General features: G+C 37.2%; 1 protein-coding gene across 2 annotated transcripts in view; it reads right to left on the bottom strand.

Moving 5' to 3' along the window:
• Nucleotides 1–8,007: 8,007 nt before the first annotated feature.
• Nucleotides 8,008–12,584, bottom strand: part of brat1 (BRCA1-associated ATM activator 1) — a 35,902-nt gene continuing 31,325 nt past the window's right edge. For both annotated transcript variants that reach the window (XM_072658021.1, XM_072658023.1), the window contains 5 exons: nucleotides 10,977–11,050; nucleotides 10,446–10,530; nucleotides 9,816–9,914; nucleotides 9,577–9,728; nucleotides 8,008–8,910 (listed from right to left, as the gene is read on the bottom strand). In XM_072658021.1, coding sequence (XP_072514122.1) covers nucleotides 8,218–8,910; nucleotides 9,577–9,728; nucleotides 9,816–9,914; nucleotides 10,446–10,530; nucleotides 10,977–11,050 — 1,103 coding nt within the window. In that variant the 3' untranslated portion in view covers nucleotides 8,008–8,217. The remainder of the gene's footprint in view (nucleotides 8,911–9,576; nucleotides 9,729–9,815; nucleotides 9,915–10,445; nucleotides 10,531–10,976; nucleotides 11,051–12,584) is intronic.

The following is a 12,584-nucleotide window of genomic DNA, read 5'->3' as shown; positions in this document are numbered from 1 at the left end:
CACCACATTTTATATTAGGCCAACAATAAATGTTACTGAATAATTATTAGTAGTTATATAAATAATTAATTTGCAGATGCTATGTTGAATCTGCTCTTGCTAGTAAACAGTTGCAAAAAGTTTTGTACAGTGAAGAATTAGATATTAGTTGGGACATTACTACATTATTTCTCATTCTCATTTTTAAAAGTATGTATGTATTTTCCTTGAACAGGGCAGATGAAACCATGTAATTGTCCATGCATGTACTACTGAACTGGTTACTTTTAATAAAACTGTTTAGTCTCTAAACTGCAATTGATTATTTTGGGTTCTACTCTCATCACAGAAAAATACTGAAAAAATATTTAATTTTAGAAGGTTTCTCATTTACACTCCTGTGTTCATCATATAAAGATTGAGCAATTTAGTTCAAAGTCTTTTGATGGCCCCTCCAGCAGTGACAGTTTCCTAACTTTCTAACTTCTAATCTTTTATAGTTATGAGTTGGTGATGCCTTACTGCCTTGCAAGGTCTCCAAGCATTGTAAGCATCGTTTTACAGCTGATGTCTCATATAAATTCTTTAAAACACCACAACTTATGTGGTGACTGGATAGAAGTTTATATTATTGCATAATGTGTCTTATTTAGGATGCAGTCATCTTGGTTTTATGCAGATGTTTTACTGTAATCTTTGGTGTTAAGCTGTAAATCATTAGCTATTTTGTTTGTTATTTTCATCAAACAACACAGCTAAGTCATGGCCATGATGACGTGTCTTCCCTGTGCGACAAATTATTGATATTAATTTTTTTTTTTTTTTTTAAAGAATCTTTTCTTGGTACATACAAAATTCCAGATGTCTAATTTGAGTGTAGTCTACACTGTTGAGCTGTGCTCTTGCAATGCCAATCAGAACAATATCTGGAGTCGTGTGATTTTACTTGCTTGTTTTATGAAATGACTTCTGCATATATTATTTTTGTGTTTGTCTTGAGAAGTTCCTCTGACAATCATCCAGCATCTCTCTAAATAAGTATCATTAAATATCTTAATGGAAGCCTAAAGCAAAACAAGTGATCGGTCATTGTTCATTTAAATTGGCAAAGTATTATCATTAAAAACATTTTAGAACAGAAATTACTGCCAAAATGTCTGAAATCTACTGATTTTCTGTATTAGCCTAGTATAAAACATGGAGCCAGTGTCTGAAAGTTGTACCTTTTCCCTTTGTAATTCCACTTTTATTAAAAATGTATGTGTCCTGTGTCAGATAATACATTTCCAGCGCCTAGTATAAAACATGGTGAAGGTGTCTGAGAACTGTATATTTTCCTTCATAATGCCAATTTTATAAATATGTATGTGCCCTGATTAAGATTATATTAATAAAGTGCCAGCACAAAACTTTGTTCTCAGTTATACTACATGCTAGAAGCGAGTTGCAGTGGTCAAGCCTAGAAATGACCAGAGACTGAACTAGTACCTGTAAGGCCTCCTGCGTAAGAAATGGACGGATCCTCCAAATGTTGTGGGGGTTAAACTGGCAAAACAGAATTATGTTTAATATGAGTTGGGAACATTAACTGGTCATTCAGGATCACTCCAAGGCTGTTCTCAGGAAGTTCTCAAATGGGATGGCAAGGTCATGTTGAGGCCCACTTATTCCAGGGATCAACAGCAGCTTTTAGTTTTTTCTGGATTGAGCTTCAGGTTCAGTCAGGCATTTTGAGATGCGACTGGAGACCTGGATCAGGGAAGGAGAGGGAGAAAGATTAAAAAAAATAAAAATAAAAAAAATAAAAGTGGTCTGAGCAGTGAAAAGTGGTTACTGCGATGTCCAGGGCTGCTGAAGATCAGGTCAAGGGCATTGCCTGTTCTGTGTGTCAAAGGAGTCTGGTTGAGGGTGAGGTCAAATGATGATAGTAGTGGTAGAAGGCAAGACAATGAGTGGAGATCAATCGATGGGGAAGAGGTTCAGGAGAACGTTCATCTTATCTATGAAGTTACCTAGACCAGAAGGGCGATAGCTGACAACCTTATGATTATCAATTCAAGAGCCCACTTCCCCCTTCGATTTTCTAGATCTGTAGAACGAATAATTCAAGCTCATACAAACTGATTGTTGAAGCAAATCTAACCTAAATATATTAACGTGCCCCCTACAATTCACACCTTTAGGCCAACCCAAAACTACTCCTGAAACTAGAAAGTGTAATTACCATTAGACAAAACAAGAGAGTCCATGTGAATGTCTCTCAATGTCCTTATTCAGTAAATAATTAATGAACTTTCTTTAAAGAAATAAACTAAAATATTGTTTTACTTTCCAACACATGCAAGAAGAGGGAGAGACAAGAACGTATTTACGAATGTAGTTGTAAGCACCACGGACCCACTATAATATATCTCATTAGTTACATATCTAGGACACTATATGTCCACGGTTATGCACATCCGTTGCAATAAAGGCATTTAGCTACTTTAGGTTGCGCTCATTACTGACACAGATGTGCAGACTTGTCTAGTACCCGTAGAGAAGTATTGCCAGAACTCCTAGGATGAGCGCAGATAAACCTGTAAACCTATTAAGTTCCTGCCCAATGCCAAGTGTGTGCTAGGGGGGGTGTAATGCCTTCTAGCACCCAAGCTGTGCAGCAGTGAAACTGTGTTCTCTTGATCTTGTTGCTACATGCAATGAAATTCCCAGTTCTATAAAACAACCTCACCTTACTTGTTGAGATAATTACTCCAAGATAGAATGAAAGAATTAGAAACTTGTTTGGCTTCTAGATATATATGGAGAAGAATCCAGCATTCCTGAGTTTCTACAGTACTGTCCTAAGGCTCTGTTTGTGGCTCTAACCATATATGATTATCATCCATGTCAGCTGCTGTGCCTTCATTAAATTTCAGGTCATGTATTTCAAGCTAGAAAAAAGTCTGTCGCTCTCAATATGTTTGTTTTATTTATACCACAATATTTTAGGTAAACTATAGAGGTTGTTTTTGCATGAAATTCCAAAGGAGCTTTTAGAGTACATTGTTTTTTCTTTCCTGATGGCTGTTGTAAACATGACTAAAAGTTGCTGGTCCATATCTGCATTATTTTATGAAGGAACAAAAATATGTTTTTTGAGGATTTAGGATGGATTTAGGATTTGAAGGATTTTTATTTTTTTCCATCGTTCCAAGTTTTGGGATTCTGTTCTATAACTGGACTTGAACTATGGATCAGTTGTATATCTGGAGAAGTACTGAAGGTGCTTTTCCTTCAGTTGAATATTCTGAAACTACAGATTAATTACCATTAAAAGTGGCATTTTGTGTTGAATTTGGAGAAGCAAACTTGATTAGTTTGACTATATTAACTATTACTTTATTAGTCACTACATTGTGTTGCGCTATTAAAATAGTTCTTGTCTGGATGATTTGGAAAGCTGTTAGCAAGGTCACACATTGTGACAATCATTGAATCATGGTAGGGTGTTTATAGTTTAAATGCATATTGCAGTACATTCGTAGTTATGTGCAAAATGATAAGCAGTATGTTTGGAATAACTGAGAAAAAGCTCAATACTCATAATAGCATTTATTTCCATATACAAAGATACTGCACATTCAAATCCAAATGAAAACATAAACAAAATACACATTAAAAAAATTAATGAATTCTGAAAATGAAGGCAAAAAAAGACAAAATATTCAAAAATACAACTTTCATTTACTCAAATATTTACAGTATAAACTGAAATTTGTTTACAGATTTTTCTACACGTGTGTATATGTACATACAAATATTTAAAAAAATTATATATAATAAAATATAATATAAAAAATTGGGGATTGGGCTGACCAGTTCATAACATATATCTTGTTGGTCTGGAACCAGGTTGTTGCCTGCTTGATGGTGTGTTTGGAGCCATTGCCCTGCTGAAACACCCATTTCATTTCTTCTTCAGCATAAGGCAACATGACTTAGATCAGCTCGTTTTAATAATTTAATCAGTGTTAAAATCTCTCATTTCAACGATAACGGCAGCACCTCAGACCTAAAGCTCGGTCTACTTAACATTAGATCACTAACCTCAAAAGCAGTGATCGTGAATGAAATTATATGTGATCAGAAACTAGATGTTTTCTGCCTAACCGAAACCTGGATTAGACCTGATCAACATATAGCTCTAAATGAAGCCACCCCCGCAGGCTATAAATATGTACATAGCCCTAGATTATCAGGCAGAGGAGGTGGAGTATGTATAATCTATCAGAATACACTAGAGATTATTCAAAAACACTGTAACACCTTCACTTCTTTTGAGCTTATCTACATTAATATATCAAATCCGGCCACAAATAAAAATGTTTTCTCACTGATTAATATTTATAGGCCTCCAGGGCCCTACTCTGAATTTTTAAAAGAATTCAGTAATTTTTCTGCAGACTTGGCAGTGTGCAGTGACAAAGTTATAATAGTAGGAGATTTTAATATTCACTTTGAAAAAGCAGACGATCCATACAAAGGCGTTTGTATCAATTTTAGATTCTGTTGGCATTATACAAAACATAACTGGACCCACACATTACTGTAATCATACCCTAGATTTAGTCCTGACCCTGGGTGTTAGCATTGATCAGCTAAATATTCTACCTCAAAGCTCAGTAGTATCAGATCATTATCTAATCTCCTTTGAGCTACATCTTAGGCAAAATGTAAATTCTTCTCCCCAACACTGCCTAAAGCGCACAATAACACCAATGACAGCTGTACAGTTTACTAAAAATCTCCCACCCATATCGACCTTAGCTTACACTCCGTCAGACCAAACGGAGCTCGTTAAATTAACAAACGATCTAGAGAATACCCTCCGATCAACCTTAGACAAAGTAGCACCGTTCAAAAATAAAATTATGAGGCAAAAAAAGGCTCGCACCGTGGTACAGTGATCAAACTCGTACCTTAAAACAAACAGTGCGGAAACTAGAGTGTAAATGGCGGACGACCAAACCAGAGGTGTTCCACTCTGCGTGGAAGGACAGCCTTAGTCAATATAGAAAGGCACTCATTAAAGCTCGCTCAGTGTATCTGGCCTCGCTGATCGAGAAAAACAAAAACAATCCCAGAGTTCTTTTTAATGAGATCTCTAAACTTACTAAAAGCCAGGCAGATACTCAACCCCAGATCCCAACATCTTTAACTAGTCATGTTTTTATGGACTATTTTAATAATAAAATAGATACCCACTTCCACAGCCTGAACTAGAAAAAATTATATCCTCAGCTAATTGTACAACATGTACACTCGACCCGATTCCCTCTAAATTGCTAAAAGAAATTCTCCCAATTATAATCGGACCTCTTTTAACAATTGTAAATTCATCCCTTAGCCTTGGGCATGTACCCCAAACCCTTAAAATAGCAGTTATAAAACCTTTAATCAAAAAACCAAATCTTGATCCTAGCGTATTATCTAATTATAGACCCATCTCAAACTTAACATTCGTATCTAAGATATTAGAAAAAGCTGTGGCCCAACAACTCTGCTTATACCTGAGTAAAAATTACATGTATGAAAAATTCCAGTCTGGATTTAGACTCAATCACAGCACAGAGACAGCCTTAGTGAAGATTACGAATGATCTCCTTCTTGCCTCTGATCAAGGCTACGTATCTTTATTAGTCCTACTAGACCTTAGTGCAGCCTTTGATACAATAGATCATTCTATATTACTAGAAAGATTAGAGAAAATGGTTGGAATCACAGGGACAGCCCTATCATGGTTCCAATCATATCTAACGGGACGCTTCCAATTTGTAAAGATAAATGATTTATCCTCAAACTACGCAGAAGTAAGATATGGAGTTCCGCAAGGCTCAATTTTAGGACCACTATTATTTTATACTATACATGTTACCACTGGGCTCAGTTATAAGCAGACATGGCGTTAATTTCCATTTCTATGCAGATGACACACAGCTCTATATATCAGCCAAACCTGACGATAAATTTAGACTACAGAAAATGAAGGACTGTGTAAAGGATATAAAACTCTGGATGTCACATAACTTCCTTCTCCTTAACAGTGACAAAACCGAAGTTCTCCTTCTAGGTCCAAAAGACTCTAGAAATAAACTATCAGACTTAATGTTAGACTAGGCTGATTCTTCTATCATTCCTGGTTTAGCAGCTAAAAATCTTGGCGTCACATTCGACTCAGATTTATCATTTGAGCAACATATAGCTAATATTAGTAGAACAGCCTTTATGCAGCTTAGGAACATCTCCAAACTAAGAAACTCCTTATCACTACAAGACGCAGAAAAGCTAGTACATGCTTTTATTACCTCAAGGCTAGATTACTGTAATGCACTACTGTCAGGTTGTTCCAGCAGGAACCTCAATAAACTTCAGCTGGTGCAAAATGCTGCAGCCAGGGTCCTTACTAAAACTAGAAAATTTGACCATATCAGTCCAGTTCTATCAGCACTTCATTGGCTCCCAGTTAAATTCCGTATCGAATACAAAATTCTTTTATTAACATATAAAGCCCTACATGGCCTCGCTCCTGAGTACCTGCAGGATCTTATAGTATATTACGAACCATCAAGACTACTTAGATCTCAGGGTGCTGGCCTCTTACGCGTTCCCAAAATTCAGAAAACCTCAGCAGGGGGAAGAGCCTTTTCTTATAAAGCCCCCCAGCTCTGGAATAACCTTCCAGATAATGTTCGGGACTCAGACACAGTCTTAATCTTTAAATCTAAGCTGAAAACTTATATGTTTAGTTTAGCTTTTGGTAATTAATGTTTCTTAGATAAGGGCTGCAGGTCCAGGGGTTCGCGGACCCAGGGAATTGTAGTACACTGAGATGCTGGAGCTGTCGTTGCTTACACGCGATCACTCAGGTTTGTTGACGGTGGAGCAGATAGATGCTGGTGTTCTCAGGGTACGCCCGTGTCCATGTTACCTTCTGGCTCTCTCCTTTTATTATGCTGTGATAATCAGACCTGCCGGAGTCGTCAGACATACCCAGATGCTGATGATCAACATTCTCTGCACTCCATAAAATTCCTCTTAGAACTAACTTCTCTCTCTTTACCTTCCCCGAGTAAATGGCCACCCAGCCCGATCTGCAGGAAGATTGCCCGCTGAGGTCCCCTCTACCTGCATCTAACCAGCTGCCACCTACCATTCCGGCCAGCGGGTCCCCGCCCAACCCGCCACCACCCATGGCTCACCCGCCAGCTGCTGCTGCCTGTTTGGTGGCCGTGCTGAAACCTAGATGGACTCGTGCCTGTCTGACACTATTAATATCACCACTATTAACTTTCTGTTGTATCTGCTTTGGTAATTTTTATCATTAATGTTTAAAACAGTCTGGCCAGAGGAGGATGGGTCCCCCTTGTGAGCCTTGGTTCCTCCCAAGGTTTCTTCCTCCAGCTCTGAGGGAGTTTTTCCTTGCCACTGTCGCCGTTGGCTTGCTCACGGGGGTCTTTGACGCTTCATGTTATTCCTTCTTTCTTCTCTGTCTCTGTTCTTTATTAAGTACTAATTATGTAAAGCTGCTTTGTGGCGACAACAGTTGTAAAAAGCGCTATACAAATAAATTTGACTTGACTTGACTTGACTTGACCTTTTCCGGTATTGTTATGCACTTTATGTTTTCCCCTTTCCGATCAACTTCTTGTTGTTGTTCAAAGTTCTTTCTCCTCTGTTGTATTATTGTTTCTTCCATAATCAGTAATTAAACACATTAGTTATATTAGAAATTTGTGTTTCTTTTATGTCAGTCACCTAAATATGACAGACTTACAGTGAACAAATGAACCCTGTTTGTTTCTTACAATTCTAGTATTGTACATTTGAACAAATAAGACTTCTACTTTGATTTTAGTGTGTTAATGTTATGCAAATCTATATGCAAATCTATAATGTTCCAATTGTATGGTGTATAATATCCTGCACCACTGTTTTTCCCTCTTTGTATTTTTTGTGTGTGTAATTTAACAACAATATTACTGGTACTTAATCCCCAATACTCATTTTATTGGTAAATTTAAGTTTGCAAATACATTCACAGATCACAACAGCCTATAGACATAAAATACATAGAATAACCAAAGCATATCCCTAAATTACAGAAAGTCAAGAAACTCTCCAAAGTTTTAAGGACTAAAATATTAAGGCTGCATTATCAAGGCTTGGTGTAAATCATGACAGTACCTATAGACATTTTTAATAGCAGTCTACTACATTGTTTTCATTCTGCTGTGCCGCAAACAGAATATCTTCCATTACAGATTGAGGTGAATTTATCACATGATCACTACTAAGTGATAAAATACACTGCATGTCCTCAAGGTCCAGTAACTCTAAAATATTAAACAGGCTCATCTTTCTTGTAGAGTCAGGATCTTCTGTTTTCACAGAACTAGACAGTTCAGCACATTGTTTCTTGTCACATATTTGAAGCATTTCCTCACCCCAACTACACTTGCTTATTTCAAGAGTAAGATCATTGCGGTCAGCACAGCAAGTCTCCCTCATAACATTTTTTAGCTTAAGCAAGAGAGCACAGGCTTTCTGAGAGACTGGTCTGTCGCAGTCAAATAAGCACTTCAACAGCAAATCAAATAGTCCCAAATCCATTAGCTTGTATAGTGCATGCTTTATGCATTGCTTTTGAGAAGATTCATAGCACCCAAGTGAATTATCCATCAACATGTTTGCAATCTCCAATGTTTGAACTTTCACTTCCCAGTCAAAGTCGTTGCTACCCAGTGACAACACTGAGCTCAGATAGCCGTCCAAAGCAGGAAAAGAGAGTTGACTTTTCAGCCAAGACGTGAAGACCTTTACGACAGCACGGCGAGGAAAGCTTTCTGTGCCTTGTGTAAGAATAGTCAGCAGATGTGTAACAGCTTCCTCCTAAAAAAAAAAAAAAGGATAGACAAATAAAAACCAAAGGGTATGTCATATCATACCATGTTAACATTTTGTTTATGCAATTATTAACGCAAGGCTGGGTGATGAGATTGGTGATTGAGTGATGAGAATTAAATTAATATCATAGTACAAATAAAAATGTGATCATGCATAATGTGCATAATTTATACTGTGTTTAATGCCACAGAAAAAAACCCAATTCCAGTTCATTTTCCAATTTAAAAAATCTCCAAGAAGGAGGGAGAGGATTTTTTTTTTTCTTCAACCCAGCACCAAAACAAATTCACAAACGCCAAATAAGATGGAAAGAGTAAGCACAATGCTTAGGAAGTGCTTGTTGCCTTTGTTTTCTGGAAATCACTGTCAGCTGGCAGATTTGTTGTTGTGAAAAGTCTTCATTTTGTTTCAAAGAACAGACAGAAAAAATATGCACAAGGGATGTCTAATCCATTTGGAAATGTTAATGATTGAGGTGCTGTTTTTAAAGTGTAATGGATAAAGAATTCACTTACTCCCACAAAACAGTTTGTGATGCAACAAGCACTCTGTATTGGTGCTAGTAAGTAACACTAGTAAGTTTTGTTTTTCCAAAATGTCCATTTGTTTTGTCCTTCTCTGCCACATAAAATGGATTATACAAATGTTTACCTGCTGGGAAGGACAGAGCGACTTCTCAGTTAATGTCTCTCCAAGAGCAGCCACTGCACTTGCTTGGACATAGCCCTCTACATCTGACAGTGCAGTTAACAGCAATGAGGTCATCCCGCTGTTATTGAAAGCTTCATGATATTTACAATTGCCTCAGGGGTGAAAAAAAACAAACCACCATTCAATCTCAACAAGTACATACTTAAGTATGTTGTATGCAGAAATTATCATTATTGTACCTTTCAATGTAGCAGTAAGCTGCATGATAAACTCTAGTGTGGAATCCCTCACTTCCCATCGTCCATCACATACAAGCTTTGTCAGTAATGGAAAGAGGTCTGAAACACATGCACAGATACACACAAATGCAGTTCACCTGAAGGGTAGGGCAGAGTGACTTGTCAGTTAATGCCTCCCAAGGGCAGCCCCTGGTACTGGAGCAATTTATGATCAGTAACCTCTTTTGGCAAGTACGAGATCACAGCTTGTAACTCCTTATAGTCAAGGACATTTTCGTTCCTGTTTAGGGGTTTTCACACATTCTTTCTTGCGTCTAGTTTTGCAAGCTTCTTGGGCCATCTTGCATGCACTGATTAGATTTATCTACAGATTTTTGATTATGTCATAAAAATGTGAGGACCATGGCAGAACATTTAGCTTGCACCTCTTGAGCTCACTGTGGATCTTGGTGTTTAGAGTTGTTTAGAGATCAATGCCCTGCTGTAGAAGTCCTCTTTGTATCTTTAGCTTTTTTTGCTTACAGTGTGATGTTGAAGCAACTTTAAACATAAAACATTTCTGCATACTTCAGATTTTACCCTTTATATGCGTCAACAACTACTGTGAAACGAAAACCCAGGAGAACCCACCTTGGCTGATTGTGAACCATACAGCAGGTGAAGGTGAACATATGCCTAACCATTTGAGAATTGCCTGATAGGACTTCTTCAAGACCTTGAAAACAAAAAGAGAAATGAACTGTAAAAGCGTACAATCCGGAATTTTTTGAAAACATGGCCGTTTCTCTCCATCTCCAGCAGTGTTTCTGAAATTCTCTTTGTCAAACAGTGCAAACAGTCCTAAAATGCCTGCATGAGCATATCAACCCAGGAGAGGGCGCTGCTACCCACAAAGCTGAAACTGTCTCTATAACTTGAACTTTAATTTGAAAAACCAAAAAACATTTTTTAAATTCATTTATTTTCGGTAGAACATTCGGTTAGTGTACTAAAAGTAAACTTTGTTGTTTTACATTTCGGTGGCAATATGAGTGTAGCACGCAATTAGTCACCTAAAACACCATGTTTATGTGGATGAAAGTCCAAAATACAGAAAAAAAAGTTATGTTTTTAACAATATCTGGATATGCATGGACAGGTTCTAGCTGACCGTACACTTACTGTGGCATGTAAGTCAGGACTTTGCAGGTACAGCAGAAGAACAGTTAGAGCCTCTGGAATTAAGTCCACACTCTCTAGAGGATGACAAAAACGTTCAACACTTAATTATTACCTAATAATTATGTTAAATATAATACTTAATATCTTACACAAAATAAAAACCCATATTTCATTATGCAAGGCTTTTTCACTCAACATTGTTTTAATATCTCATCTACAATAACATTTAACCAAAAAGCTAACAATAAAAGAAATCTTATAAACAAAGCTTAGCATGACACATTGTCTCAACATAAGCATGCAGTCACACAAAGGCTACATTATTTGTATGTCCAGATATACAAATGCAGTCCTCATATAAAGGGTTAAAACATGCAAGAACACAAGATAAAATTTACTTGGGGTATTTCTCAGTATATACGCTAATCTTTATATTGGCTGACTGAAGTCTGAGCCCTACTACAAGACAATGTAGGCTGATTTGCCCTTCCCGACAATTGCGAACGCAAACTATGATGTGAGGTGTGAATGACTGTTAGTCCTCCAAACTTCTCAGTCCATTTGTGGAGGACCTGATCCTAAACTGTATATATTAAGGATGTTTTATTTTTTTATTACTTTGAATCTGCAGTCGCCCTAGTGTACAGGATATTCTCATTTAAAACACAACGTTGACATGGGTAAACTGAGGGTCAAGTAAGAACAAAAATGTCATTATGTTCAGGGTCTCATGTTCAAAATGTAAAAAATCCTGTAGTTTAACTTTATATTAAATTATTTTATTTTGTTGTTTTTTGTCTCCTCGCTGCTTACACGCGATCACTCAGGTTTGTGGACAGTGGAGCAGATGGACGCTAGCTTTTTTCAGGGTGCTCCCATGTCTGTGTTACCTATTTAATGTTTAAATAGTTATTTCTTTTTTTTTTGTCTCTGTCTCTTATTAATTACTAAATATGTAAAGCTGCTTTGTGACGACAACAGTTGTAAAAAGCGCTATACAAATAAATCTGACTCGACTTGTTGATAGGAAAAGTTTATATCGGTATTGAATAGTCACAGTTAAGGGTGTACAAATCAGTGTGCTGAACAGCTCAATTATGTCCTTTCTCCTTTAAAGCCACCGTACACAGTGTTGCAGACACACTGCACAATGTAATTTATCACCACGTATGCACAGCAAAACCTAGTATGGCTTTCTTTGGTCCTAATTTTATTTACTGTAGTAATGGCAAACTGCTGACTGGAGCACTGTGATGCACTAAAAAAAAATGTGCAGGAACTGGAGTCACTGAGTGCTGGAACCCATTAAGGATCTAACTGTTCCTCTTTTCCATGATAGTTTAACTGAATTTTTGAATGAGTTTTTGTTTGAGGGCAGATCTAAATGTAATGTTAACATTTAACAGTCGTGATTCTAAGAACCAGACTTTGTGTCCTAGTCAAGTCACCAGATGTAATGTAATTTCAATTACTATTTTGTTCTATTGTGAGGGAGTTGTTTCAGTGTGCTATGAGACAGATTAATTTCTATAAACAGGCCAACAAAGTACATTATATCATTGTTCCTCAACCCTGGCCCTGGAGGCCCCTTTTTTATTGTTTTCCCTT

This window comes from Salminus brasiliensis, chromosome 15 (assembly GCF_030463535.1).
Source record: "Salminus brasiliensis chromosome 15, fSalBra1.hap2, whole genome shotgun sequence".
NCBI lineage: Eukaryota > Metazoa > Chordata > Actinopteri > Characiformes > Bryconidae > Salminus > Salminus brasiliensis.
The sequence above is the reverse complement of the archived record's forward strand: the minus strand, read 5'-3'. Positions and strand labels throughout refer to the sequence as shown.